Genomic DNA, 26,127 nt, shown 5'->3' with positions numbered 1-26,127 from the left:
AAACACAGGGTTCTCTGATGGTTCCTTTTCATTGCTTGGTTTAAGGTTCACGTAAACATTCTCTGTAGGTGCTTCCATTAAATCTGTCACTCTTGATTATCTCAGTAATTGAGAACTATGTTGTAATTGAGAACTATGCTGCTGAGAGTGCTAAACCATACCGGGGATCCCAAGCTGAATCTGGACCCCCTTTGTGTTGAGGTTCCACTCGTACTGAGTCATTACTTAAAGGAGCCTTGTGGTTATTTTCAGTTCATTTTTAGGCAGCTATGGGCACGTTCCTTCAGCCAGTCCATTGAGCAGCATTTGGATATGGAAATGCCTCTAACAGCACGAAAGGTTCATTTCCTCAGTCGCAGTGGACCTTCAGTTCCCGTGGGAGTGAGCGTAGCGCTGTTCGGACGTCTGTAATCGGGAGGTGTGAGCACTCTATTAGCAGGTGTTGTCTGACAATAAAGCCCTGACGCTCTTGGGTATGGTTTGCCAAAGTAAACCTGATTCTAAAGCACCTACAGGGAGCCGGCTGATGGATGGACTGTCTGGAACACGCTCCTCCCACAGCTTTCGGTGACCTCCAGCTCGACTTTGATGGTTTCCACTTTTCAGCTTGTGCTTCTTTGGGTCTGACACAGCTCTGTTTGCTTTAGCTGTTTGGCTACTTTATAAAGCAGGCTGGAAAAACACATGAATACAGTGTCTTGGCCTGAAGAGGTCTACACTCATCCCTGGCAGTGAACACAACACACACTGTTGCCGTCCAGGGAGCAGCTGGGTGCCTTGTTTAAGAGCACGTTAACCATGGATGTTGAGGAAGGATAACGTGCTGGGGCTAGTCCCTTCATTTCCCTCACTCTTTTTGTCCTGCCAGTCGAGGGGATTGAACATGTGACCTTCCTGTCCCTTGTGCTTTTAGTCCTTTTAGTCCAAGGCAGCCGCCCGTGGAGGAGGCTGTTACCTACTGAACTGAACCTAGTGCAATGCAGTGTTGTACTGCACACACACACACACACAAACACACACACACACTTCCTAACAGCAGAACGTTTGTTCTATGTTGTATGCAAGGGATTAGTTTGTAACAGATGTAAATCTGATACTCAGAATGTAAATGTGTTTCTGGGACAGTGGTGAATGCTGTACAAGTTGTGGGTTAAAGGCCTTGAGGAAATGGTCAGTGTTTTTCAGGAAAACGACCCTAAAACCACCATTTCTCAGAAGGAGCACACATTGAAGAGGTGTCGTGAAAAACAGGACGGGCAAAGTGCTGACAAAGGGATTAAAATGTGCAGAAGGACCTTTGTTGACCTTAACACAGCTGCATCAGCAGTGTCCTGATGTTTCCTGATGTTTTCAGTCCCATTGTTGCTTTGCATTTCACTGATGGAGAGAGGGGGGGGGCAGACTAGAATATTATGAAACAAAAAATGTCAACAGGTCACATGGAGGAGAGCGTAGACCTTGCGGACCCGCTGAAGTTCGGCAGGTTTAGCCCAGGCCTGTGACCACTTCCTGGGAACTCTTGGGTGGATGCTGAAGGTGGTGTTGTACGGGCGCTGTCCCTGTGGTCTGTGTGGATCCCAATTCCTGGGCACAGACCAATGCCACTGTTCTACAGATGTGACGTTAAACGGAGGTCCAGACTCTCTGAGGTCTGTAAAGGTCCAAGGGTATGACCCTGGTGTCGGGCTAAATCTGCTCTTGTGGTCACTTTCTCTGTCCCCCATCGTCAATAAACCGGCTCTGTCCCTCCCTCCCATCTCCTCCTCTCGACCTAATAGTGACTCCCTGATGTCCCGGAGAATTGAATGCATTATTCTCAGGTTTAACTGTTTGATATTGTGGAGCAGTTGTGAGAAACTTCACAGGACCGCAGCAAGAGTTACTGCTTTCAATAAACTGTGTTAAAACCAATAACCTAAAAGATGTGTGTGCTTGAGCGTTGTAAATTGGTGATGAAGGCCCCCAGCCTCATTTTAAAATTGAAAAAGCTGTTCCCACCAGCTCCTGAAGAGATTAAACCTTCACACCTCAGAATGGAGACCTTTCCACAACATCCAGACAAAACAGTGCTGTGTTGTTTCTACAGCAGAGAGACGAGACGAGTCTCATCACCACTGTCCACTTATTTTCATTCCTCTGACGGTGATCTGTGTGTTCAGTGCTGAAAGTGCTCTGAAACGGTGCAGAGAGAACAAGGCCATTGAGAGAGTTTTAAATAAGTTATATTTTTAGTGGGCGAGAGTTAGTTTGGCGTAGATGAGATACGGTCAGATCCCTCACCTCCATAAAGACCCTGCCTTCAGCGCAGTCTGCCTCTACAGCTCTGATAGGAGTGGAGGAGAGTCAGGGGGACAGCAGTGAGACGTTGTCCTCGTCTCCTCAGTGATCACCCTCCTGCGTCAGAGCTCCATTGCAGAGTAACGGCATTCACCTCCAGAAGAATCACAGGGACTCTCCCGCAGCCTGCCACTGATGAGGTCCTTTTGGGCGGTTAGCATTAAGAGACCTGGGGCAGTGTGGTACACCTGTCCTTAGTACAGTTTCACGGACAAGAGTTGTTTTTGTCAGCTCTCGTCCACTGTGCGTGTGTGTGTATAGATAGAGATAGATGGAGAGAGAGAGAGATATAGACAGATGTAGAAATGGTATGTATAGATGGATATAGAGATTATATAGATAGATAGATAGAAAGATGGATAAATAGATAGATAGAGACTAGATAGACTCTCTCTATCTATAGACAGAGAGAGATGTATATAAACAGATAGATAGAGAGAGAGAGATGTAGATAAACAGATAGATAGAGAGAGACTAGATAGAGACTCTCTCTTTCTCTCATAAATATATATAGACATGTATAGGTAGATAGAGATGTATAGGTAGGTAGAGATATAGAGGGAGAGCTAGCACTGGGGTGAACTCGGGTTGTAATGGTACGTGTATTTATACCGGACTGTCACGGTGCGGCGCACACATTCCCACGGAGAATACAGTGTGGAGACTAATGACGGAAATGCAGAACCAATATTTATAACCACGAGTCCGACCCAGAAACCGGTTCGCTGCCTTTCCATTGCGCTCCTGTTAGCAACTCTCCGTGTTTTGAAGTGCGAGGTCTGTGTGAAACACAGCGTGAGCTCAGGACAGATACAGTCCCCTGTGAAAGGCGTCAAAGTAGGACCAACATCTGAGAATCAAAGCCCTGGATCCATAAAAGCAGTTTTAAAAACAGGTTTATAAAGAGAATATTTCTTTATTTACTTGTTTACTTTGTTTTTGAGCTGCACTTCTTCTCATTTAGAGCTGGACGATACGGCCAAACTTCATATCATCACCGGAAACTGCTGCTTCAGGTCTTTAAGCTCAATCTCAAGATGATTAGAGTCAAGAACGTATTTGTATGTTTATATACGTGTTGTTTTGATCGACCCACACCTTCCCAATGTGTGGACACCTCCAGGGAGTGATGCGCTGTTCTGTACCCCGTCCACGCTACGGTGGCGCTCTAACCCTGCTTTACAGAGGTGTGGAGCCTGAAACAGGAGTCATTGAAGGTTCCTCCGTTACAGCCTTCGCATTCAGGCTGGGTGTATTTTAGAAGTCTCCTTTTCATTTATTTATTGGGAGAATGAATGAGCCTGTAGCCTCGGTGCCAGGTTCGCTTCCCCGATGTTTTCCCTGCTTGCTCTTACGCAGCACAGACTGCCAGATGATCAGTATAGCTGATTGGCAATGCCTCACTTCTCTAAGCAATTGGCAAGCGGGGTAGGATTTTTTATAATTAAAGCACAAAAAGCTTGGAGGCCCACCTGCTGCGGCTGTAATCAGCGCCGATGAATAGTAGCGCTCATCCTGTTTTAATGTAGCTGATAAATGTGTCCTCTCCAACCATCTGTTGAATACCGCCTTTCTTCCTCTCTTCCGCTCTACCTCCCTGCACTACGTACCTTACAACATCTGTAAGTCGGTTAGCGGTGTTAGTCTTCACAGCTGGCTCTTTGACTGCTCCGTGATTGGCCTCACTAGTGCTCACAGTCGTGAAGAGCTGGGGGTGTAGGAGTGGTGGGCAGGTCATGCACGTTTGTGTTAATATGACGTCATTCATTCCTTCATTGCAACTGCTTCATCCTGTTCAGGTAGGATCCTGTCCGGAGCCTACGTTGAATCACAGAGCACCAGGCTGTCACCGGACCTCACACACACCTGGGGACAATGTCACACAGCCACTACGCCTACCATCGCTTGGGTTTGGACTCACGGAAGACCCCGGAGCCCCTGGAGTTAACCCACACAGACACAGGGAGAACACTTGAGTTTAATACTCACCTCGAGTCACTGTCTGTGAGGAGTGTGGTGTGTTCTCTCTGTGTCTGCGTAGGTTTCCTCCGGGTGACTGTCTGTGAGGAGTGTGGTGTGTTCTCCCTGTGTCTGCGTGGGTTTCCTCCGGGTGACTGTCTGTGAGGAGTGTGGTGTGTTCTCCCTGTGTCTGCGTGGGTTTCCTCCGGGTGACTGTCTGTGAGGAGTGTGTCTGTGTGTTCTCCCTGTGTCTTCATGGGTTTCCTCCGGGTGACTGTCTGTGAGGAGTGTGGTGTGTTCTCCCTGTGTCTGCGTGGGTTTCCTCCGGGTGACTGACTGTGAGGAGTGTGGTGTGTTCTCCCTGTGTCTGCGTGGGTTTCCTCCGGGTGACTGTCTGTGAGGAGTGTGTCTGTGTGGGTTTTCTCCAGGTTCTCTGGTTTCCTCCCACAGTCCAAAAACACATTTGTAGATGGATGTTTGAAAAAGTGAGAGTGAGAGAGGCTGGATGAGTGTGTGGTGTCCCGTAATGGACTGGTTCACTTGTTCAGGGTGTGTTCCTGCCTTACTTCCAGTAATTCTGGGTGGGTTCTGGACCCTCGTGACCCTGACCAGAATGAAGTGGTTACAGAAAATGAAAAACAACAACAAAAAATAAAAAACGCAACAGTGGAGCATTAGAATTTGAGCTGCTTTTGTGTGTGTGTGTGTGTGTGTGTGTGTGTGTGTGTGTGTGTGTGTGTGTGCTCAGCTCGGCTAAACGTCCAGTGTTAATGGCGTCCTGCACTTAGCCCCACCGCACTGTGTACACTTCGGGAGGTCTGCAGTAATGTTTAGTGACCGTCCAGGCGCACGGCCAGCAGGAGTGCATTTGTTCAGAGCCGTAATGAAAGCGCTCACTCTGCAGAGTAATTTACAGCTGTGAGAGTGTGTAATTAGGAAAGGGCTTGATGTTGATCTTACAAATGTCTCAGGTGGCCGTTTGTGACTGGAGCGTTCACATTGTACCTGAAAGGTGTGTCAGACTGAGGTGCCCTTGTGGGGCAGTGGGTTACTGAGTTACAGCAGGAATCAGCTAGCGTTGAGCCCCAAGGGGATTGATATAGTGCAGATGTATTCAAGCTTTGATTTTCAGAGTTCAAGTTCAAGAAGTTTACTGTAAACACTGTATACTGCTGGAATGACAGTACACAGTGAAACGAAGTAGCGTTCCTCGAGGACCAAGGTGCTACATAAAACAATACACAACATTAAAGTGCAACTAGTGCAAACATAAAACAGTGCACACACATTAAAGTGCAAAAAGAGACATCCATTGCCATTTGTAGTAAGTGTGGGCAAGTGTTACCTGGCTTTACACATCCTACCAGAACCTTACTGCTCTTCTCCAAGCGTGTTAAGCTGCCCACGGTGGATATTCGAATGTTTTAGAGGAAGCGTGTGCTCCGGACTCTCCCAGGGTGGTGGCGTTTTGTGATTGGGGGAGTCTGAGCTAAGAAAAAAAAAAGCGTAAACATAAAATTCAATATGGTTTTGTCATTTTGAAAATGACTTGTTTGATTTTTATTGACTGATTAATTGCACTAATGTTGATATGACCAAGGTCACAGAATCCAATTAATCCTGGCTAGTTATTAGGGCTGAACGGTTTGGGCAGATGGTCCAATTGCAATGTTTCTGCCCAATATTGTAATTCCGAATTTAAATTTAGCGTGATAATTTTGGACTTTGTGTTGGGAAAGTCCCTCAGCTCTTTTTCTGTTTGACACATTTGACTTCAGCATTAAGTTGTGTGGCTGAACTGATAGATCCTTCTTTATGGAATACCTCTTTGGCTTGTAATGAAAACTAAGTAAATCAGGAGGCTTTTGGAGCTGGGAGCTGTGAATGGTCAGTCAGTCGCGTCCATTACTGAAGCTAAATGTTCATATTTAAAAACGTGTCAGGACTTTGTAGTTGATAACGCAGACGTAAGTAAAAACTGCGGCTCAGCCATTTGAAAGCCGTACTCTTTCAAACATAGATTTTGATTTAAAAACCATTCATCTTTCAGCCTTATTAATTATGCTCTTTCTGTAATGAAACGTTTCTGTAATGTGGCTTCTCAGTGTTCTTTTAAGTCCATAATATGCTCTGAGCTCCACAGTATGCTCAGAGAAAGTCCTGTTCGTTATAATAACCCTCACAGTGTCCACCCAAGGTCATTTTGTGGCTTCTTTTTTGTATCGTAAAGAATCTTAATTGCCCTGTGAAGGACTGGCGCCCCCTCCAGGGTGTATTCCTGCCTTGCGCCCAATGAGCCCAATGGCTCTGGACCCACCGCGACCCTGAACTGGATAAGGGTTACAGATAATGAATGAATGAATGAATGAAAGAATCTTAATTCTCAGCTCTAGGTGGTGTGAGGAATAGACGCTCCTCTTCACACTCCTCTGACTTCCTTCAGGAGTCATTTAAACCACCGCCTTGATTCTGCTGCTGGGGTTTACTTGTTTCTGAAGAGGATTTCCACTGAGATGAGCCTCAGTGACTACAGCTCTCCACCCTGGAGCTCTTATCGTCCCGTAGTGCAGTTTAAACCCAGCAAGTGTTCCAGAGAGGCGATCGCTCACTGTGTTTTTGCTCTTCATTCACAGGTAGTCTCAAAGGAGCCACCATCATAGACGCTCTGGACACACTCTACATCATGGAGATGTATGACGAGTTCGAAGCTGCAGCAGAGTGGGCGGAGAAAAACCTCGACTTCAACATGGTAAGAATGGCACTCCACAGTCCTCCACTGACGTTTTAGGTCCTGTTCTTTCAGCTGTGACGGACCTGCGTTTCTTTTAACACTGTGGAGTTAAACACTTACACAACTCGGCGAGTTTTTGTTCTAGAAACTTAATAAAAACACCCCCAGAAACCTTGTAGTGTCTGCTTTTCAAATATCGGGAGGTTGAAAAGAAATGTATTTTTACCTGGTTATAGAATGATACGTAACTAGAGGCACATCTCTGAGACTCATACCGTGACCCTTGATGCCCCACCCATTCGTATTCATATGATAATAGCATGATAATCCGGCTTATTAGTGGTTTGTGACATGTGAAAACGCTCATTTTAGCCATATAAACAAATGCACACGGCTGTGTTTTCGCACTGAGCGCGGAGCACCAAGACGGCACAGTCACGCATTCCCACGGTCTGAGGAGGAACAGCTTCATTTTGTGATGTGTAAGTGAAATAATAAGGTTTTTCTGCAGCACATTTGGTGCTTGTTAGCTTTGATGCTACGCTAGTTTAGCAGTGTATTTATTCAAGGAATTTGTGAAGCTGATGATAAATGTTTTGTAAATGCGCAGAGGCACAGAGCTCAGTTTTAAAAAATATATAAGACTTAGTAAAGTTAGGATGCTCTCTGCTGCTTTCAAAGGGGTGCAGCCAGTAGACGGAAGGTGGGAGGAACCCCTAGGCCCCTCACAAATGGGCTTGATTACAATTCCGAATGCCAAAAAGAAGTGATAATAACATGATGCATTTTTTAAATGGTGCTGAGCTTGTGCTGGCAAAACTGCTAAACATGCTCGAGTGAATAAATGAGTTTTAAAACCATGCTCATGTAAAAGTGAGTTCCCTCTGGAACTTTTAACAAACTTTTGCTTGGTTTGTTAGTCTTACTTTAACTTCACATGTAGATATGTATTAGCATCTCTTAGCTGGTTGTGTAACAGTTCATTTCTGTTCACTCTATTTCCTTCACATACACCACATTTGTGACCGTCTTGTACCTGCAGACAGGCCTGCATCAGTAAGGTCTTGTATTTATTTATTTATATATTTATTTATTTATTATTATTGTTATTATTTTTATTTATTTTTTGATCTAGTCCAGACTTTGCTAAAAAAGCCTATTTGTAATGTGTCTAGATGCAGGGAGGTTTGTTTCACAGTAGGGAAAATGTCAAGCCTATATAGAGATCCAATTATGCCAGTCATTGAAAATCCAATTACTCAGGGGAGGACTGTGATGCACCTAAGAATGATTATTATTTTTCTAAATCCCCAGTGTGTATAAGTCAGGGAAGATTGATATTGATATTGAAAAAAAATAAATATGATGCCTGTAGACAATCTGACATTGTGCAGTCCCTGACAGGAAGCATAGGGGGCGACATGGCTCCTGTTGTTTTACGGCACTGTTACAGCCATTTTTTTTTTAAAGAAGGGATAAAGAGTGGGAGTGAATCGGTGCAATTCTGCAGACAGTTATGATACAAAGCCATCTCAAGAACATAACACATACTAACAGCCCATAATGCAGCTTCACGGCACATTTGTTACACACTGTTAACACCAGTAAGTTAACCCAAATGGCCGGGAGTTAAAGACATGAAATGAATGTGCTGAGACAGTGATGAATGTGGAGCAGATATTGAGCAGGGATTCTCTCATGTGTGAGGAGGGAGTGGGAAATAGAAAACCCAGAGTGGGAGTGGAGTGATTGCAAAGTGCTTTGAGCAGGGAGCGGAAATTGCTGCCGCTTCACTCCACTCACACACTCAGCTTGTTGCGCAGACAGAGGTCTGAACGATGGTGGAGGATAGGACTGTAGTGATGCGTAGTTTTTTAAGGATCAGTTTTGTTGTTGTTCTGAACTCAGGGCTTTGATTAGATTTGTAATCTCATGTATTTTAATGTCTAAAGTTTTACAGCGGATGTATTCACTCACTTTCCGCTTTGGGAACTTTAGCTACTAATATATGATTAGTTCTGACTCGTTAACACTACACCTTTGCCCTTTGAACCTTCAGCTCTGCTGTAGATTCTTCTCAGCTCTGTGTAGTCTCTGTTGTTGTAAATCCCAGAGATGCGAAGTACTATTGCTAACATGTGGTTGCTAATCTTAAGTTATTAGCAACAATATAAATGGTGTACTCCAGAGTGTCCCCTCAAAGCTTGTCTGGGCTGGAGTTCCAAGACTGTGGTCTGAAGAGTCCCCACACTAAGTTCTGTCACCTCTTTACTAGAGTGAAAAGTGATTTTCTTCCACATGCTCAAGGTGACCTTGGCGTTTTCAGCAGCACACATCAGAATAATGTGGTTCTGATGAAGCGCAGTTCTGGCGCTGATGTCAGAGCGAGACGACCTTCACCGCTCCGGGTGTGTGGGAGCACTTAGCGCTGCCTTTTTCCAATCAGCCGGCATGACTCTGACTCATCAGTCTGAGGCTAATGCAGGAGGAGACTCTCAGCCTCTAAGCCAACAATGCCACCCTTCAAATCCCCCTCTCAAAGTGTTAAAAGCACAGCCATTAAGAGGGCTGCATCTTCACGCCCCTGTTTTTCTTCCTTAAATATTTCAGTTTTTGTGACTCTCTGGTTGCCTCCTGAAGGTGTTAAGCACTGTGTCATATGTCCTAAGGTTTGAAGACCCCTGTTCTTCCAGTATTCTCTTCTATTCCCTGGAGCTCCATCAGTCCAGAGACAAAGATGAGTGAACTGAGCTCATGTGCAGCTGTCCCAGATGTCGCTATTCATTTTTATGCATCTTTGTACAGATTATTCAAGGTGTTTGTGCAAATCTAAGTACGCAAAGGGTGCTCCTTAAACAAGTAGAATTCACTAAAAACAAGGGGTGTCTCCAAACATTTGAGCGTGCGGAATAGCTGAACAGAAAGGGCTTCACCAAAGGATTCAGAGTTGCTTACTGAAGCCTTTTTTCGCAGCTGCGCCTCCATCACTGTGATGATGGAGCGAAAGCCGAGCTTGGTTCCTGTGTGATTTCCACTGCGGCTTTCTCCTGGCTCTCTGCCCTTCAGCAAATTCCATGAGGCCAACCTGTACTTAATGCGATTTAAATATGAGAATCACTGGAGCATTTTGCATGGCCAGACGTGCACTCTGCAGGAGCTGTGCTGTGACTGAGATAGGGAGCATATAGGAAGTGCAGGAAGGCTTAAAACACCCCAGTGGAATCTGAAGAGTCCTGGTAATCAGTCAGAGCAGACTTTTAAAATTGAGCGTCGAGAGTGGCTGAAATTAGAAATGGCCCTGCTGTAAAAAGTATCTCTGGTTATTTACTTCCATTGTGCTGTGCCATCGTTTTTTCCAGTTAGCCTCTGTGTCGACTATTATTTCTGCTCTGCCTGATCTTCTCATTGTCATCGTCTGGCTGGGGATCTGAAGTCTGAATTGCCTGTCCAGCTCCTCAAGTCCTTTGCTTTGAGAAAGTGAGAGAAAGACACTGCACTGTATGCGCTTTAATGAAGAGCATTAACAAACTTTTTAATTGAAAGGCTTGCGCTTCTGCCCTCCAGCAATTCCAGCAATAAAAGTGTCTACAAAAGCCCTGGCGAATCCGCCATTAATATTCAAGATGTCTGTGGAATACTAAACAATTGAGTTCTGGTGTCTGAAACCTTTTTCTTAGCTCCAGTGGAGTTTTGCCTTCTGTTGGCGCAGCGTCTCCGTCACCGTGCCCAGGAGCAGATTTACAGTGGCATTTGTGAAAGGCCATGAGAAGAATACAAAATGGAGCGTACATATTCACTCCCAAGACGACAGAGCTTCCCTTTCAGACTGGTGTTAAAAGGAATGGGACTGACCGTGGCATTTTGTGTCAGAAGATTGCTTGGATAGACAAACCTATATCATAGGGATTTAGGCAAGAATCAAAAACCAAATCTAAAAACACAACTCACCACAAACCATGTGAGACTCTTCTTACTGCTGATTGGTCAGACCTCACTGGTGGGAGCAAGAAAGTAAACACAGGAAGTAGGTTGTTTTTTCTGGGTTAGTGCAGGTTGACGACTAAAGCACTCCTAGCTACAAGAGTCGTTTAAAACCAATCTGTTGTGTACCCCAGATAGATGGGTCGCATCCGGAGTTCGGTTGAGATCGGGCCGAAAACACCTCCTCTCGATTTAGTTTCAAATCCAAATGTGATTTTTGCACCTGCCCAAACAAGCTGCATCAAGGGTGAAAAATAACCAGAGTTTGATTTAACTTGACTAAAACCTGCAGGTGTGAAAATGCCCTAATCCAAGAAAATGTAAGCAATACCTTTTTCAGATTTGGTTCTCAGATGAGGAGGGAACTCAGGGTTTCATGAGTTGAGTGTGCCTCTATACCCAGGGTTTCTTGGCTTTCAGTGTCCAGGACATTTCAGTGCAAAATCAAATTTCACCAAACGTGTCTTGGCCAATGAAGAAAGAGGAGCTGGGAAAAGCCTGAGTTGTTGCTGAACTCGACCCTGTACCATGGTCTCTTTTAGTCCTGACCAGTACCCAATTCATCAGTTTTCAGATAATCAATTTGCGAGGGCGTAGGATTGTGTACTATTGATAAATGTCCTGCACCAAGGTCACACTCCCATCCTTGTTATCGGAGTAGTGTGTGATATGACGAAGGGTCCAAGCTTGACTTTGAACATTGATTTTGCTTGATGTCCATCGACGTTTTTTTTTTCTGATAACTTTTAGATATCAGAGCTAAACCCACTGGTAAACTTAATCCACTGGAAATGGAACACACAAAGAGACAGTGGTCAAATCTTTTGCTCATGAAGACGGGAGTGGGATCTTTTCTTATCATAGCTGAAAACTCAGGCTTTTATCAGACTAACCTGCAGCCGGCAAGTCAAGATGATGCTTGTTTCACACAGTCAGCCTGAGAGCAAAGTGTTATCTTGGTTTGTGACTCTGTGGCGTCCGTCTTAAAGTCCAGTGGAGGAACAAAAGGCTGCAGCTTGTATGTATTACCGAAGCTCACAGTCGCTGTCAGAACGAAGGCAGCCTTGCTGTAATGAGTGCACACAGCGACTCGACACAAACCTGAGAAGCCGAGAGAGATAACGTTCCAAGGCCACAACAGTGAGACATTTCCCTGCCAGCAGGCCATGCAACCTGCTCACAAAGAGATATAAATAGTAAATCCTAGGCTTTCTCAAAAGGCAGGCTAGCTGGAGGGGGAAACTTGGACTAGAAAGCCAAGGCCAGCATGGGTTCGTTCTTTCTGCTTTTTTGCTGAAGCCTTTGTATGAGCTGGGTTTTTTTTTTTTTTTTCTTTTTTTTTTTTTCCTCGTTCCCCGCACTGATGTTCTTGCAGATGACTTCTTTTTTAGGGCGGTTTACAGAGAGTAGTGTCATTCCATACTCCATACTGGTAAAATATACTTTGCCAAAAGCAACTTACATAAGAGTATAAGCAGCTGCAATTACTTAGGTTTTGAATAACTTGCAGAACTACAGAAGATCCTATTTTTATTTTATTTCATTTTTTTATTACATAAAAAGTAGCTGAGTGGGTGACTGACAGGTGCTCTCTCCAAATTACCTTCCTCCCAATGATAGTGAGTACCACCACAACTAAGGATTGAGGAATCACAGAAAAGCAATGAATGAATTAAATTATTGATAGAATATATGGCTAAACTCTTAAGTCAGGAGAGAAGGGATTTATATTTTAAAGTACAGTTAACCCTCGACTTTTGACAGGTTTGAATTGAGTTTACCATTAATATTTAAATTCTTCTGAATTTGGACTCGTGTCCACTGTGGAAAATCAGAGGGTGTTTATATGTAAAAGACATTATTCTTAACAGAAACATTTTGTAACCCGTTTCTGCAAGTTTAAGAACTTCAGATTACGCTGTTTGGGACGCCACGCTCTTTTTCGGTGCCCATCTTGTGGTTATACTTGTGCTGTGAGGAAGGAAGGTCCCTTCTCCATGTGATCTCCGTTAGCCTTTGGTTAAATTCACGTGGCGTGGAATTAGTGAGTCCGTGTGTCATGACAAAAACAGCAGTGCAACACACGTACTATTGGGCAGTCAGGGAGGGTAAAATACTTTGCCCTTTGTTTCTGCATTTGCCTTTACAGCACAAACACGCCTGCTATCTTGATTCTACCTCAGCGAGGAGGGGCTACAATGCTGCTGGTGCTCGTTCATGTCGGGAGGCCTAGGGATATTCATGCTTTTGCCATTTCTTTCGCCCCTGACCTCTATAAATATGGAAGGCCAAGTGCATTACAACCTGAAAGCACTTAGGATAGAGTAAAAGCATCAATGTTTAAGGTAAAGACATGTACTTGAGTAAATACAAATTTCTCCCCACCTCTGCTTCCACCCCAGTCCAGGTCTCCTGTTAGTAACGGAGCTGTGACGTACAGGTGTGGTGTGTTTCTACTCGATAAGAGCCCTGATGAGTTTGTACATTGCTATTCAAGCACCACCGCAGGTGTGCAATTAAATAAATAATCACTTGTTTGCAGAATTCATCTGAGCCGCACCAGCCTGCTTTAACCTCATCTAGATTCTCCCCACCTTCCCCACTGACCTCTTCCTCTCCTTTACATGGCAGGCAGGTTTTCTGTATTCTGGCCAGTAGAGAACATCTCCCCTTCCTTCAAATAGCTTCCAAAGAGAGAAGGGCCTCAGGGCATTTACTGAGGATGCATGCTTTTTATTCGGACTGCCTCATATTGAGACAACATGTCTCTCCTGGAGCTCTTAATGCAGGATTGTGATTATACTGCTGAACACTAATTTGAATATACCTTCTACGATAATACAAGCGTGAGCAGGATTTGACATGGGGGGAAAGATGATGGCTTTTTCTCTCCGTGCCACTTCCAATATCCAGACTCGGTGGTTCTGTTGATACTGTACATGTGCCATTTGAACTTGTACCAGAGGTTTTCTGTTCTGTGGTCACTGACCAGTATTGAGTCATATCAAACTGATATTCAGTTTGTGGGGGCGAACCTTCAGGTACTATTGATATATATGTCCTTCAGCAAGATCTGACCAGGGATGGATGGAATATACTACAGGCCAATTTATGATTCTGTGTTGACTCTGTAGCCTGAGCAAGTGGCCCACATTGTTGTGAGCATTTATACTCGTTCTTTTGTGTCTACGTCGCTCTGCAGTTACACCGTCAAACCACTAGGGCAGAATCACAAGTATCTGCTGTAAACCTACGTTCATAGCAAGGTTTTTATTTATTTATTGGAGGCATTCATAATTTTCCCAAGGTCCATCTTTTTATTTTGTTCTGTGATGTCCAAAATAATGTTTGAGGGAATCTCTTACCATGAATTTGCTGTTGTTTGCTGTCACTGTAGTGTGGAGAAGGGGACTTCCTAGGGTATGGAGTAGGGTTCACATTGATGCAGGACATGCGTGTTGCCTACACCCTATTTGTCCTTTACCCTAAAGCTTTTACAGTGGAAAATACTTAGTGTAAACACATGGCTGATGTGTTGGTCCCCACTCACTCATGCATGTTTAGCAGCTGGATCCTCATCAGCAGGGCTGTTAGCATGTGAATTAATTTTGTGTACGTTCTTTAAACCCAGCCGCTCGCTGTTCACCCCGACCCTGAGTTCACAGCAGTGAGGAGCAAGGAACAGAAGATCTGGTTTTTAGCTGTTTTCACTCTGTACTCTTTCTTCTTTGTTTTTACTCAGTTCTCTTATTTCTCTACGCTCGTTGTCTGTTTTGCTCTGTTTAACCCACTATAATCTGACTGGGTGATTTTGTTTAAGTGTGTGTGTGTTGGTAGGCTCCAGATTCACATTAATGTGCATCTGCAAAGATATTCTTTGAGTGACTGAGACCAAAATCTGCACGTTCGACATGTGGCAGAAACGTGCCTAAAAATACCACATTGAGTCCGTACAATATTCACTCCAGCTGGTGATTTGATAGCAGACCTTGCGTGTCAGCGTGTCAGGAAACGTGAGCAGTGTTGTGTAAACAGTACTAATTCAGGGGTAAATACTGTTCTTCCACAGAGTGTATGTGTTCTGTGATGGACCAGAAAAGCTTCCGCAGTGTCTCAGCCTAGTTAGAGTGCCAGTGCTCACTGATTTCTGGGTAAATATTTGTGCATTTCATCCTCCCATAATAACAGTTGCGAGCAAGCAGGTGCTTGTGTTTGTCCCAAGTGACTGGGGAGCTCATCATTAGAATCCCTGTGTGAGCAGCGAAGTCACCTGTCAAAACAACCTCACTGCAGCTCGCTTGTGAAGTGCCTCTGCAAAGCCACTAACCGCTCCGTCTGTGGAGCAGCCCAGGACTCTGAAAAAATCCAGCCTTAATTGCTTGCACAAAAGTAAATCTCCTACCGTGGCTTCCCTTGAAATGGGAATCAAATTTCAAGCCAGCCATCCTCTCATCCCAGCCCTCTGCGCACAAGGGAGGCCTTGGGAATCCTCTGAAATGCAAATCCAGGCTACGGAACTGGCATATGGCCTTCACCTTGGGTGAAACAGCGCAACAACAGAGAACTGTGCTCCCGCTGAGACCCTCTCGGTGGAACGCGAACAACGCTGCAGCTGTTGAGGGAGGAATTCGGAGAACAACAGATTCATACTTCAGTGAAAGTTGTCAGTAAGGGCATTGATTTACAAAGAATAGCTTCACGCTGGAGTGCTACAATAACAGACGGTATTCTATTTGTTTCTCTGCATACGGTTTTAGCCTCCTTTCACCTGGTTCTTCAGCGGTCCGAACCCCCATAAGACCACCACAGGTAGTGGTTATTCAGGTGGTGGTTCATTCTCAGTGACATGGTTTTCTACTGGCACGGTACCTACTCCACTCGGCACTACTCTATTTTTTTATTTGTTGTAACTATTATTATTTTTTAAATAAATTATTTATTTATTTGGATAGGTGACTCAATGGGAGGTGTCCCTGTGTGTGAGTGTGTGTCGCCCTGTGAAAGACTGACAGCCCCTCCCCCCTACGCCCAGTGTTTCCGGGTGTCTTTGGGCCCATCGCAGCCATGAACTGGATAAGCGGTTACAGACAATGAATGAATAAATTAATTAATTAACTTTATTTATTTATTTATTTCCTCTTTCGTTTGGTGGATTTGGGCTGATGCCTAACTCCTTTTAAGTCCCTGCTCTCTCGTTCTGAGCCAAATACAGACTAAACCGTGATGTGTAAAAAGCACATTTGTTTTTATCCGACTCACGACGGCAGCTCGTAAAATGACGCCGTGGTCTTTTGAAGAGGTTCAAACGCTCCTTGGATCGGTGGCCGACGAAAGAATCCAGCGAGAGCTGGACGCTGCAACAAGTAAGGAACAAACTCTACTGATCTGTCTGAACTGATGACGGAGCTGTGTTCAGTCCCAAACAACAACAACACGCCAATACACCATGAGTAAACACCGCTTAACGTTACCGCCGCCGTTGTTGTGGTTTCCTGTTAGAGACAGGGTTTTGTGACAACACCGGATACATTTTTTATGGGGCTATTATTGTAATGCAAAAACAAACAATGGAGTGATTGTGCGAGTGGGTCAGACACAGCAGTGCTGCTGGAGTTTTTAAACCCTGTGTCCACTCTCTGTCCACTCTGTGAGACACTCCTCCCTCGTTGGTCCACCTTGTAGATGTAAAGTCAGAGACAGTAGCTCATCTGTCGCTGCACAGTGTGTGTCGCTCGTCCTCTAGTCCTTCATCAGTGACACAGGACGCTGTCGACTGGATGTTTTTGGTCGGTGGACTGTTCTCGGTCCAGACACTGAGGGGTTTAAACACTCCAGCAGCACTGCTGTGTCTGATCCACTCTACACCAGCACAACACACACTAACACACCACCACCACGTCAGTGTCACTGCAGCGCTGAGAGTGACCCGCCACCACATCACACCTGCTCTGTGGGGGTCCTGAGCGCGGAGGAACAGGGGGTAAAAAATGTAAATATAAAGTGTAGAACTACAAAGTGCTCCTGTGGTCAGTGGAGAGAATAGAAAGTGAGTGTAGAAACATTCCGCACTGTCTGTGGTACTCACCGTATCGGGATCGTTTCTCTGCTCCGAGCTCTGTTTTCTCATCAGGGAGCGCTGCAGAGAGCCTCTTCAAGGGAGAGACAGAGAGACTCAGTGGATTTGGTGTGTTTGTGTGTGTTCTCTGTGGGGAACCATTTAAAACGGTGATGTTGGTTTCACTTGTACTCAGAAAATATTCTAACTGACGTGACTTAATATATATATATATGTGTGTGTGTGTGTGTGTGTGGTCTTTCCCAGCACCTCTCCATCTGCTTCCAGCTCTCGTTGCTTTATGTTCTTGAAAACACTACACTGAAACCGCACACAGGCTCACATCTTGTGCCAGCTGCAGTTGGTATTGACTCAGAAGCCGTGTTTCTATACAAGCCGGGATAATCACCTCTGCTTTTGTCTCTCTCTCTCTCTCTCTTTCCCTCTTTTATTCCTCTCAGAATGCTGAAATCTCCGTCTTTGAAGTGAACATCCGCTTCGTTGGAGGACTGCTGTCCGCCTATTATCTCTCCGGCAAAGAGGTATGTAAATGCACTGCGCCGTACACGCACCGCTTGTGGATTTGCTGGATCCGAACATGTCCAAATCCACTAATGGTCAAAGATGGTGTATGTAAACGGAGTAGAAGCCAACATCGAGGCTTCAGAAGACTGGAGTAGGCCTCTGTTTTCATAGGGAATGAATGATTCTACACGTTGTTGACACAGACGTTCAGTTGTACACACACACAGCCGGAGCAGTCTCTGTGGTAGAGTGGGAACTCTTCTCTTTGGGATGAGTTGGAGTGGTGTTTGTGATCCAGAACTAATCCTCCGAGGTCAGCAAGTTCCCCTGGCTCATGTTTGTGATGCTAGTTGCTACCAAATATGTGTCAGTAACTAGTAATCAAAGCTCAAATGGGGACTCAAGTCCTTATCGTGTCGTCTTTATCATAAATGAGAGCTCAGGTCACTGTTGGTAACACTAGGTTAGATTTGGTGTTTTTTGCCTCTGGGTTCTTCTTACAGTTACAGAGTACGTATTTGTGCGGTACATAGTGCAGTTTCTGCAGCGCTGAGCCAGGAGTAGCTATGACAGAGGCTCTATTCTCCCTATACAGGTCAGTAGAGAACGACAGTGATTTTGAAGGAGTAATTATGAAGTAAAAATACTACCTAGTGTCCAGTGATCACTGATCTGATTGGCTCAGTTATGTTTGAAGCCACGGTAGAACACTCCAATGGTTGCAAGCCATTAGAAACCTCCGTATGTGGGCCATTGTAATCATCTCTGATCTGTTGATTTATTAATTATTTCTTCATTGTGTACAGCAGTACACCAACACAGTTGAAAGGTGCTCAGCCACAACGGTGTCCATGGAGCAGTTGAGGTTTAGGGCACCTCAGCTGTGGATGTCCACCTCTGCTTTTCATGCAGGCACCAGAAATCTAACTAGTGACCCTTCAGTCCCAAGCCCACTTACCGTTAGGACATTCCCGCCCAGTTTCCCATTACCCAGAAGGCCACAAGCACGCAGTCTCCTTTGTTTTCACTCTCCAGGTGCTGGAGGACTGGGGGTTTCAGGACTGTGTGGTCAGCCTTGAATAAGCAGACACGTATTGGGCTGCTTTCTTCAGACGGACCACAGGCTGTGTGTTTGGTTAGTGCATGGTTAGTGTGGAGCGCTCTGAGAGATTGATTTGCACAAAGCACCGTGACGTCGTCTGCATTTGTGGTCCGAGACCATTTGAAACGTGGTGGAAGTGTGAAAACACCTAGGGGAAAGTGACGGTTGAGTGTGTTGCAGTTGCTGAAGCACAGACAAGTATCGGGCCTCCTAAGAATCATGAGGAGTTTGATTCCCAGAAATGCCACTGTTTTCCGTGGCCAGGAATTTAAGAGCATGTAATGATCTGTGCTTTCTCTGAGTGGGTGGGATTTGCTGGATCCGAACATGCTGAAGCACTTTCTCTCTCATCACTCTGCACAGAGCTGGCCAAAGTGAGCATGTGTTAGCTGATGTAACCGAGCTGGTAATTGGTGTTCTCCTCCAAGCGCGTTGAGGCAGCACGCGTTAGTCTCTCGGTTTGTGTAGCATCGTGTGAGTAGGCGAGAGTCGGAGAGCTGTGTTTGGACCATATGAATTTGAGCTAATAGCAGTTATTAATTTAGAGCCTTAATATCTCTATTAATTTTCATACCAGTTGGCCGTCAGCTTCTCAGCTGCAGCCTTGGATGTGGCTTCGCTCTAGGCCCTGTGTGGAAGAGTCTGTTAATCAGTGGATGACATTTTAAAATTGGCAGAGCACAATGCACCTCTTAGATGAGGCTTTTGGAGGCTCAGGGTCTATCTACTGATGGCGGTCCGGCTGCTTGCCCGGACGTTGGGCCAAACTAAACAAGCCCCTCACTCTCTCACACCCCCCCCCCCTCCTCAGTGTTAGCGTATTCCAGTGGCTGGCGTACACAGAGAGAGCTCTGTGCTGGTTCCTCTAAATCTAAAAGCCAAATGATGGCGCAAGCTTGTCTTTGACTTTGAGCTCTTGGGCAAACACCCATTACTGGCTCTCGACGGCTAATGACGGGAGTGTTCTCACTGGTGCGGCTGCCTTCTGCTGTTTAGCATTAATTAAAAGGCCTTGCTGAAAGAAATAAAGTGCTGTCGGCCCCTGGTAAAATGATCCAGCTCCGCTCTGTACGGATAGAGCGAAGTGTTCACCGGGGAGTGGATGAATGCCGTCGTGGAAGTGAGGTCACCATTCAGTGGGGGACTCCATGGTCATCCACCAGAAAGGTTTCATAGAAGGCGACTACTATTCACGGGGCTGTGGTTCTTCCTCACAAGGATCCCATGGAAAACTGCCCCACAGCAGTAGTTTCTATTTTTATTTATTTATAATTATCTTTTTTTACATTTACGGCTGTAATCTCCAGCGTACGGATGAGGAATGTTGAAACTCTAGAGCACAGATGTGTAAATGCAGCCCTGTGTCTCCTTTACGTCCACATTTCGCCAGCTTAATGCTTCCAGGAATTTCCGGCACGAAGTAAAAGCTTGAACCGGAGCAGCTGTTAAACTGAGTTAGAGGTGAGTTATGTACAGGAAGAGGGCCACTACCTCCTTCATGCCCCCCTGATTTATAAGTCTTCCACAGAATGTAATGGCTGTGGCACTGTAGCACTGCAGAGGCCGATGCAGTCAGCTTCCTGTTGACTCAATGTGTCCTTTCCTTAGACCGGAGCATTCTCTGTCGCTGCACGGTCAGAGGATAGTAATCTGACATTGGGGTTGGGTTCTCTAATGTGACTCAATAAGACCTCTGGGTCTTGAACCGGTTCTCGGCCCATGTATCCACCAGTTTAGACGGGAACCAAGGATACGTCAGCGGGGGGTCGCTGTGGCTTTATTCAGCACCAGAACCTGGGATAAATGGATCGAGTCAGGACAGAGTCATTGTTTATCCTCTGTTTACACGTGATAAACGTTGAAAAGTTCCGAGTCATACTGAGGAGCTTGTGAACAGCAGAGAAATGTCGCCAATGCTGCTCATGTCGTGCTGAACACAGCTTCAGAAAACGCACACAAACTGAGCAGGTTCTGGTTGAATTATTTTATTTCTATATCACTGTATATGACATGTCTAGATCCACTACGCCGTAACTCTTTATTTGAGGCTCTGTGCTCTTTCTGGACCTTGTTTATCTCGACACGCCCACAAACACCACCGCGGAGTGGAAACTGTTATTTGTTTCCAATTGGGAACACACTTTTCAGGTTCAGGAACTAATTTACGTTGGTGGAAGCTTGCAGAACAGTTTCAAACTAGGTTCAGAAACGTTAACTGTCTGTCAGTGGGACCCAAAACGGTCAATTTGTTAGTTAAGAAACGCATCTGTACGGCACTCCTGAGTTACGATGTTTCGTGGTTACGACACATCTCCCATTTACTGTATAAAGCCTTGTTTCGACTTCAGTGGTTTTGCGTCGTAAACGTCGTAACGTGAACTTCGTGTTTGGTGTGTGCGGCGGAAGAATACGCGGTTACGCGGCTCGGGACCGAGGAGGATAGGTGTTAGGATAGGTTAAGTGCTTACAGTATGTTATTCACGTACAGTATGTACGTATGTTCCGACTTACACCGAAAATCGCTTTACGATGCGACGTAGGAACGGATCAACGTCGTAAGTCGTGTATTGTATTCCATTGCACCATTTTCACGAACGTCATCATGACAATGAATAAATCTAATTTAAATGATTGATGATATGGAAATAATATCGGAACCTATGTGTAAACGGTTTCCTCCGTTCTGTTTTCCGTGGGGTGTGGGGGTTGTGCTCTGATGCTCACTCACTGCTGAGGGGTGTGAGATGGAGAATGATGAAGTGAGTAAGCCGTTTTAAGGATGGGGCTATGTTTGCGCAGTCTGTAGCTGTGATGCCTTCTTGGTCACAATTAAATATCCAGGAGTTCAGGAGACGTTTTCAGAGACAGTTGTCATTACAGAGCGAGACGTTAAAACACGAGGGTCTTGTAACAGAAGGGCGGGGCCTGTGTGAGGGATGTTTAAGGGTAGTTCCACTGAAGGAGGGTGGAGATTGACTGCAGGCTTTTGGCTTTACGTTTTCACTTTGAAACATTAGGTTCTGAAAAGGAAGGCTCCCTCTGGAAAAGGAAATGTGATGTCATTTTAAAACGCACTTAAGCCGTGCAGTTTGACTTTAAGACCGCTCTTGTGCCCTGGAGAGTACATTTACATTGTTTGTATCTTGATGAATAAAAACCTTATCTGCATGGTGTGCTTTTTCTGACTGTGTGCGGAAAGAAGCTCCCGGATTGTTATCTAATAGAGCGCATTATGTTCCTAGACGGAGCTGAGCGAGTCTGTGGGCTCTTTAGGGACAGAGATCTGTTTGTGGATCAGTGTTGAGAATGTCAGAGCTGTTCGTTTTGCCGGAGGAGGAGTGATCTTGGGTGGTGACAGTTTCTCAGGATGCTCTCACTCCTTTTTGGAATGGACAGGGATTTTTATATAATTTTTATGTATTTTGTTTCAGATTGATTTGACAGGTGACAACACTACCACATTCAATCATTCATTCATCTTCTCGAAATACAGGATACGAAATACAGAAACACAAGGGTCACACACACACACACACAACTGTGGACAGTTTCACACACTCACCCGTTCTCTCTCTCTCTCACACACACACACACACAACTGTGGACAGTTTCACACACTCACCCGTTCTCTCTCTCTCTCTCTCACACACACACACACACAACTGTGGACAGTTTCTCACACTCACCCGTTCTCTCTCTCTCTCTCTCTCTCACACACACACACACACACACACACAACTGTGGACAGTTTCACTCTCTCTCTCTCTCACACACACACACACACACACATACAACTGTGGAAAGTTTCACACACTCACCCGTTCTCTCTCTCTCTCTCTCTCTCTCTCTCTCTCTCTCTCTCTCTCTCTCTCTCTCTCACACACACACACACAACTGTGGACAGTTTCACACACTCACCCGTTCTCTCTCTCTCTCACACACACACACACACAACTGTGGACAGTTTCACACACTCACCCGTTCTCTCTCTCTCTCTCTCTCTCTCTCTCTCTCTCACACACACACACACACAACTGTGGACAGTTTCACACACTCACACCTATGGACAGTTTCACACACTCAATCAGTCTCTCTCTCACACACACACACACACACAACTGTGGACAGTTTCACACACTCACCCCCAGCCCTGTTAAAACTTAGCCACAGTTGTGTTGCTGTGGGGAATGTAATTGCACAGTGGTCTTTAGTGAGGAATGAGTGTCCTCTGCATTAGATCACGTGTTTCTCCTGTTAAAGGAGCACACCAGCACTTTCCTGTTTGCCGTGGAGCACAGGACGCGTGTGTGATGAGCTGAGTGGGGTTTGACTTGACAGACGTTCAGAGCGCGGTCATTTCTCAGCGTCTTCACTTGGTCGGCACTGAGAGCTGCCTCAACCCTTTGATGAAAATTTCATCCACCAGAACGCGCCTACATGCACCGCACCTGCTGCTCTCAGGGCTCTCTCTGAGGGGGGAAACGCTTACATGGAACACGGAGCAACGTCAGCGAGTAGACGGATAGATTTACACAGTGTAGCTCACAGCCTCATCAATTATAAAGCGCCTCACCACACTACGCCAGGGTTCCCACAGCACAGTGCTCTCTCTACGCCGCTGTTGGACGCCTGTACACATTCACCTGTGTTTATTGTAGTTTTGTAGGTGCTGCTTATGCATGAACAAACCAGAGGACAGGAGTCTGCACTCGAGTGGTTGGAAACACTTGCAGATGTTTGCTGGAGTCATGGTGCTCCCCTCAGAAAGAGCAGTAAGATGTGTCTTACATGACAAGCTACAAATTAGCGCTTTTAACAGCCATTGTAAGCACTTTATAATGTTGTGTATATACAGACCAATTAAAAACCCTCGTTTCCATCCCTGTCGGCTCATACTGGCATCTGCTGGTGGCTTGGACTCCGTCCAACTCAGCAGTAAATGTGACTTTGTCAGCAACCTTCAACAAACAGCGCTGCTTGGTTTCTGCAAAGCTTTGGTGCTCAGTCCAAGGAGCGGTGTGTGCAGCTTGTTAGGGAGCGCACACAGTGTAAACACTGATCACCATTATCTGGGAACGCTTCATTGTTAGTGTAGGAGCAGTCAGGGAACACCTGCTGCATACGGGGTGTGGACGTCTGCTAGGCTTTTTAATGGGGAGCATAGTGGATAACTCAGCTTTTTGCCCAACCAGCGATGGACTGCCTGTTCATGACAAAAATAAAACATATTCAGTTTCACACACTCACCCTGTCTCTCACACAAACACACACATGTGACAATGTCAGAGTCACTCGACCTACCAACATGTGCAACCGGAGCACCTGGAGGAAACCCGCACAGACACAGGGAGATCAATCCACACTCCTCACAGACAGTCACCCGGAGGAAACCCACGCAGACACAGGGAGAACACACCACACTCCTCACAGACAGTCACCCGGAGGAAACCCACGCAGACACAGGGAGAACACACCACACTCCTCACAGACAGTCACCCGGAGGAAACCCACGCAGACACAGGGAGAACACACCACACTCCTCACAGACAGTCACCCGGAGGAAACCCACGCAGACACAGGGAGAACACACCACACTCCTCACAGACAGTCACCCGGAGGAAACCCACGCAGACACAGGGAGAACACACCACACTCCTCACAGACAGTCACCCGGAGGAAACCCACGCAGACACAGGGAGAACACACCACACTCCTCACAGACAGTCACCCGAGAGATTCAAACCCAGGACCTGCAGCTTTGTGGTGGTGACACTATTCTGCAACTCAGTTTATATATACACACACACTCACACCTGTTCACGGGAGAAATTTATATATATACTTGTACACACAATCTCAATGTTTATGTATACACCCACAGAGATCTGATCAGTGTACACACACACACGTTGGTTCTGCTATGCTGTAGCAAACTAACTCTACACCTGCACCTCATCCTTGCCTTACTCTCAGTAACTCTTCCCACATTAAACTACCATTTTATATATCGTCACTGTCCTGTTAAAAACATGTATATTCTAAATTCCAATTGTTTTTTTAGTTTCCTACATCATTTGAACACATCATTATGAGTCGACCAATAGAAACGCTCCAAAACGACTGAATTAAATCTGTTTACATTGACCTCCATTGAAAGTGAAGAAGGGTTATTTTTTTCCCTTCTCCTGTAACGTTACTATTTCTGAGATACATTTTTTGAATTATGCAGTGCTGTATATATCAGGATCTCACTCACTAGGAGCATCCCAGGGGAATAGGAAGAGCTCTGTGAATGCAGCGTGGTCCCTGGGGTTCTAGTTCAAACTGAATTAAAATAAATGAAAACTTGCACGTTGCTTTAATTAGCGCTGGTCCTAACTGCATCTACAACACGACACACGAGTCCTGCAGCTCATGGTGCTGACCCGGCCACATACCCTAACGCTGCCTCAGCACTGTAACAGGATTATGAGTGTTCTAGTAAACTGCCTCTCGCTAAACCTCACTCAACCGGAAAAGGTAAAGAACAATCCCCAGGCGCTTAGCTTCACTCCTCAGTACGGCCCCAGTTCACCACCTTTCAGTTCGGTTCAAGCTCTTCACATCAGCAGCTCAAATGGATTCCTTTCAAACGTCCATCTCGGGCTCCCAGCACCGGCTCTGCGTATCCTCCCTGTCTCTCAGCTCAGTGCAGCTTTACAGGCCTTTTTTTAAAAGCAAGGGAACCATGCTTATTTTATTTACTGGTGCATTTCCGTGCATTCTGTGTCTCGATCTGTTCTCCCCGGGCACCGCTTTTATTCCTAATTAATTAAATCACCTATTTACAATGATTCTGGAGAATTTCACTGAGCGTCTAATCTGTAATGCCCTCCGAAGTGGATTTGCACGTCTCTGCTTTCTGCTGTTATTTACCTTACACCGTTCCAACTTTTCTGGAGCTGTGTTTGTGGTGGAGAACAGTGCTGCTGAGGGCGACGGTGGAGGTTTCCACAGGGAAACTGAATAATAGCAGAGAAAGAAGCCTTGGAGGCCTTTGCGTATTTATCACTATGATGAAGCATGCTAATGCGCCGCAGACAGCCGCCGCACTGATCAGCATCGAGCCCTGTTTACACAGCCTGCACTCTCTCCACCGTGTTAAACAAGCCCATGCCACAGATAAGACCACCAGCATAGGGTCCAGCAAATACACCCACTGTGCAATTAATAGTGGATTTTCTGAAAAACATTATTGTCCACGAACCTGTTCCACTCTCAGAGCGCAGGGACAGTGGGGTCAGATTATAAACGTGAGGAACGAACAGAGACAGAGGAATACAGGGCTTGTGTCTGTCGTCTCTTACACACTACAACAACACAGGAGTGAAATAAGACGATTACTGAAGCTTGTGTATGATCTGTGTGAATAACTCACTCAGAAAAGTATTAGAGACG

At 45.6% G+C, this 26,127-nt stretch overlaps 1 protein-coding gene across 1 annotated transcript in view; it reads left to right on the top strand.

Annotated features, from left to right (window-relative positions):
* Nucleotides 1–26,127, top strand: part of man1a1 (mannosidase, alpha, class 1A, member 1) — a 143,603-nt gene that overhangs the window by 43,996 nt on the left and 73,480 nt on the right. The window contains exons 3-4 of the mRNA XM_066676490.1: nucleotides 6,930–7,045; nucleotides 17,525–17,605. Of these exons, the coding sequence (XP_066532587.1) occupies nucleotides 6,930–7,045; nucleotides 17,525–17,605 (197 nt within the window). The remainder of the gene's footprint in view (nucleotides 1–6,929; nucleotides 7,046–17,524; nucleotides 17,606–26,127) is intronic.

This window comes from Hoplias malabaricus, chromosome 7, assembly GCF_029633855.1.
Source record: "Hoplias malabaricus isolate fHopMal1 chromosome 7, fHopMal1.hap1, whole genome shotgun sequence".
NCBI classification, from domain to species: Eukaryota; Metazoa; Chordata; class Actinopteri; order Characiformes; family Erythrinidae; genus Hoplias; species Hoplias malabaricus.
This window is presented reverse-complemented; position numbering and strand designations above follow the sequence as displayed.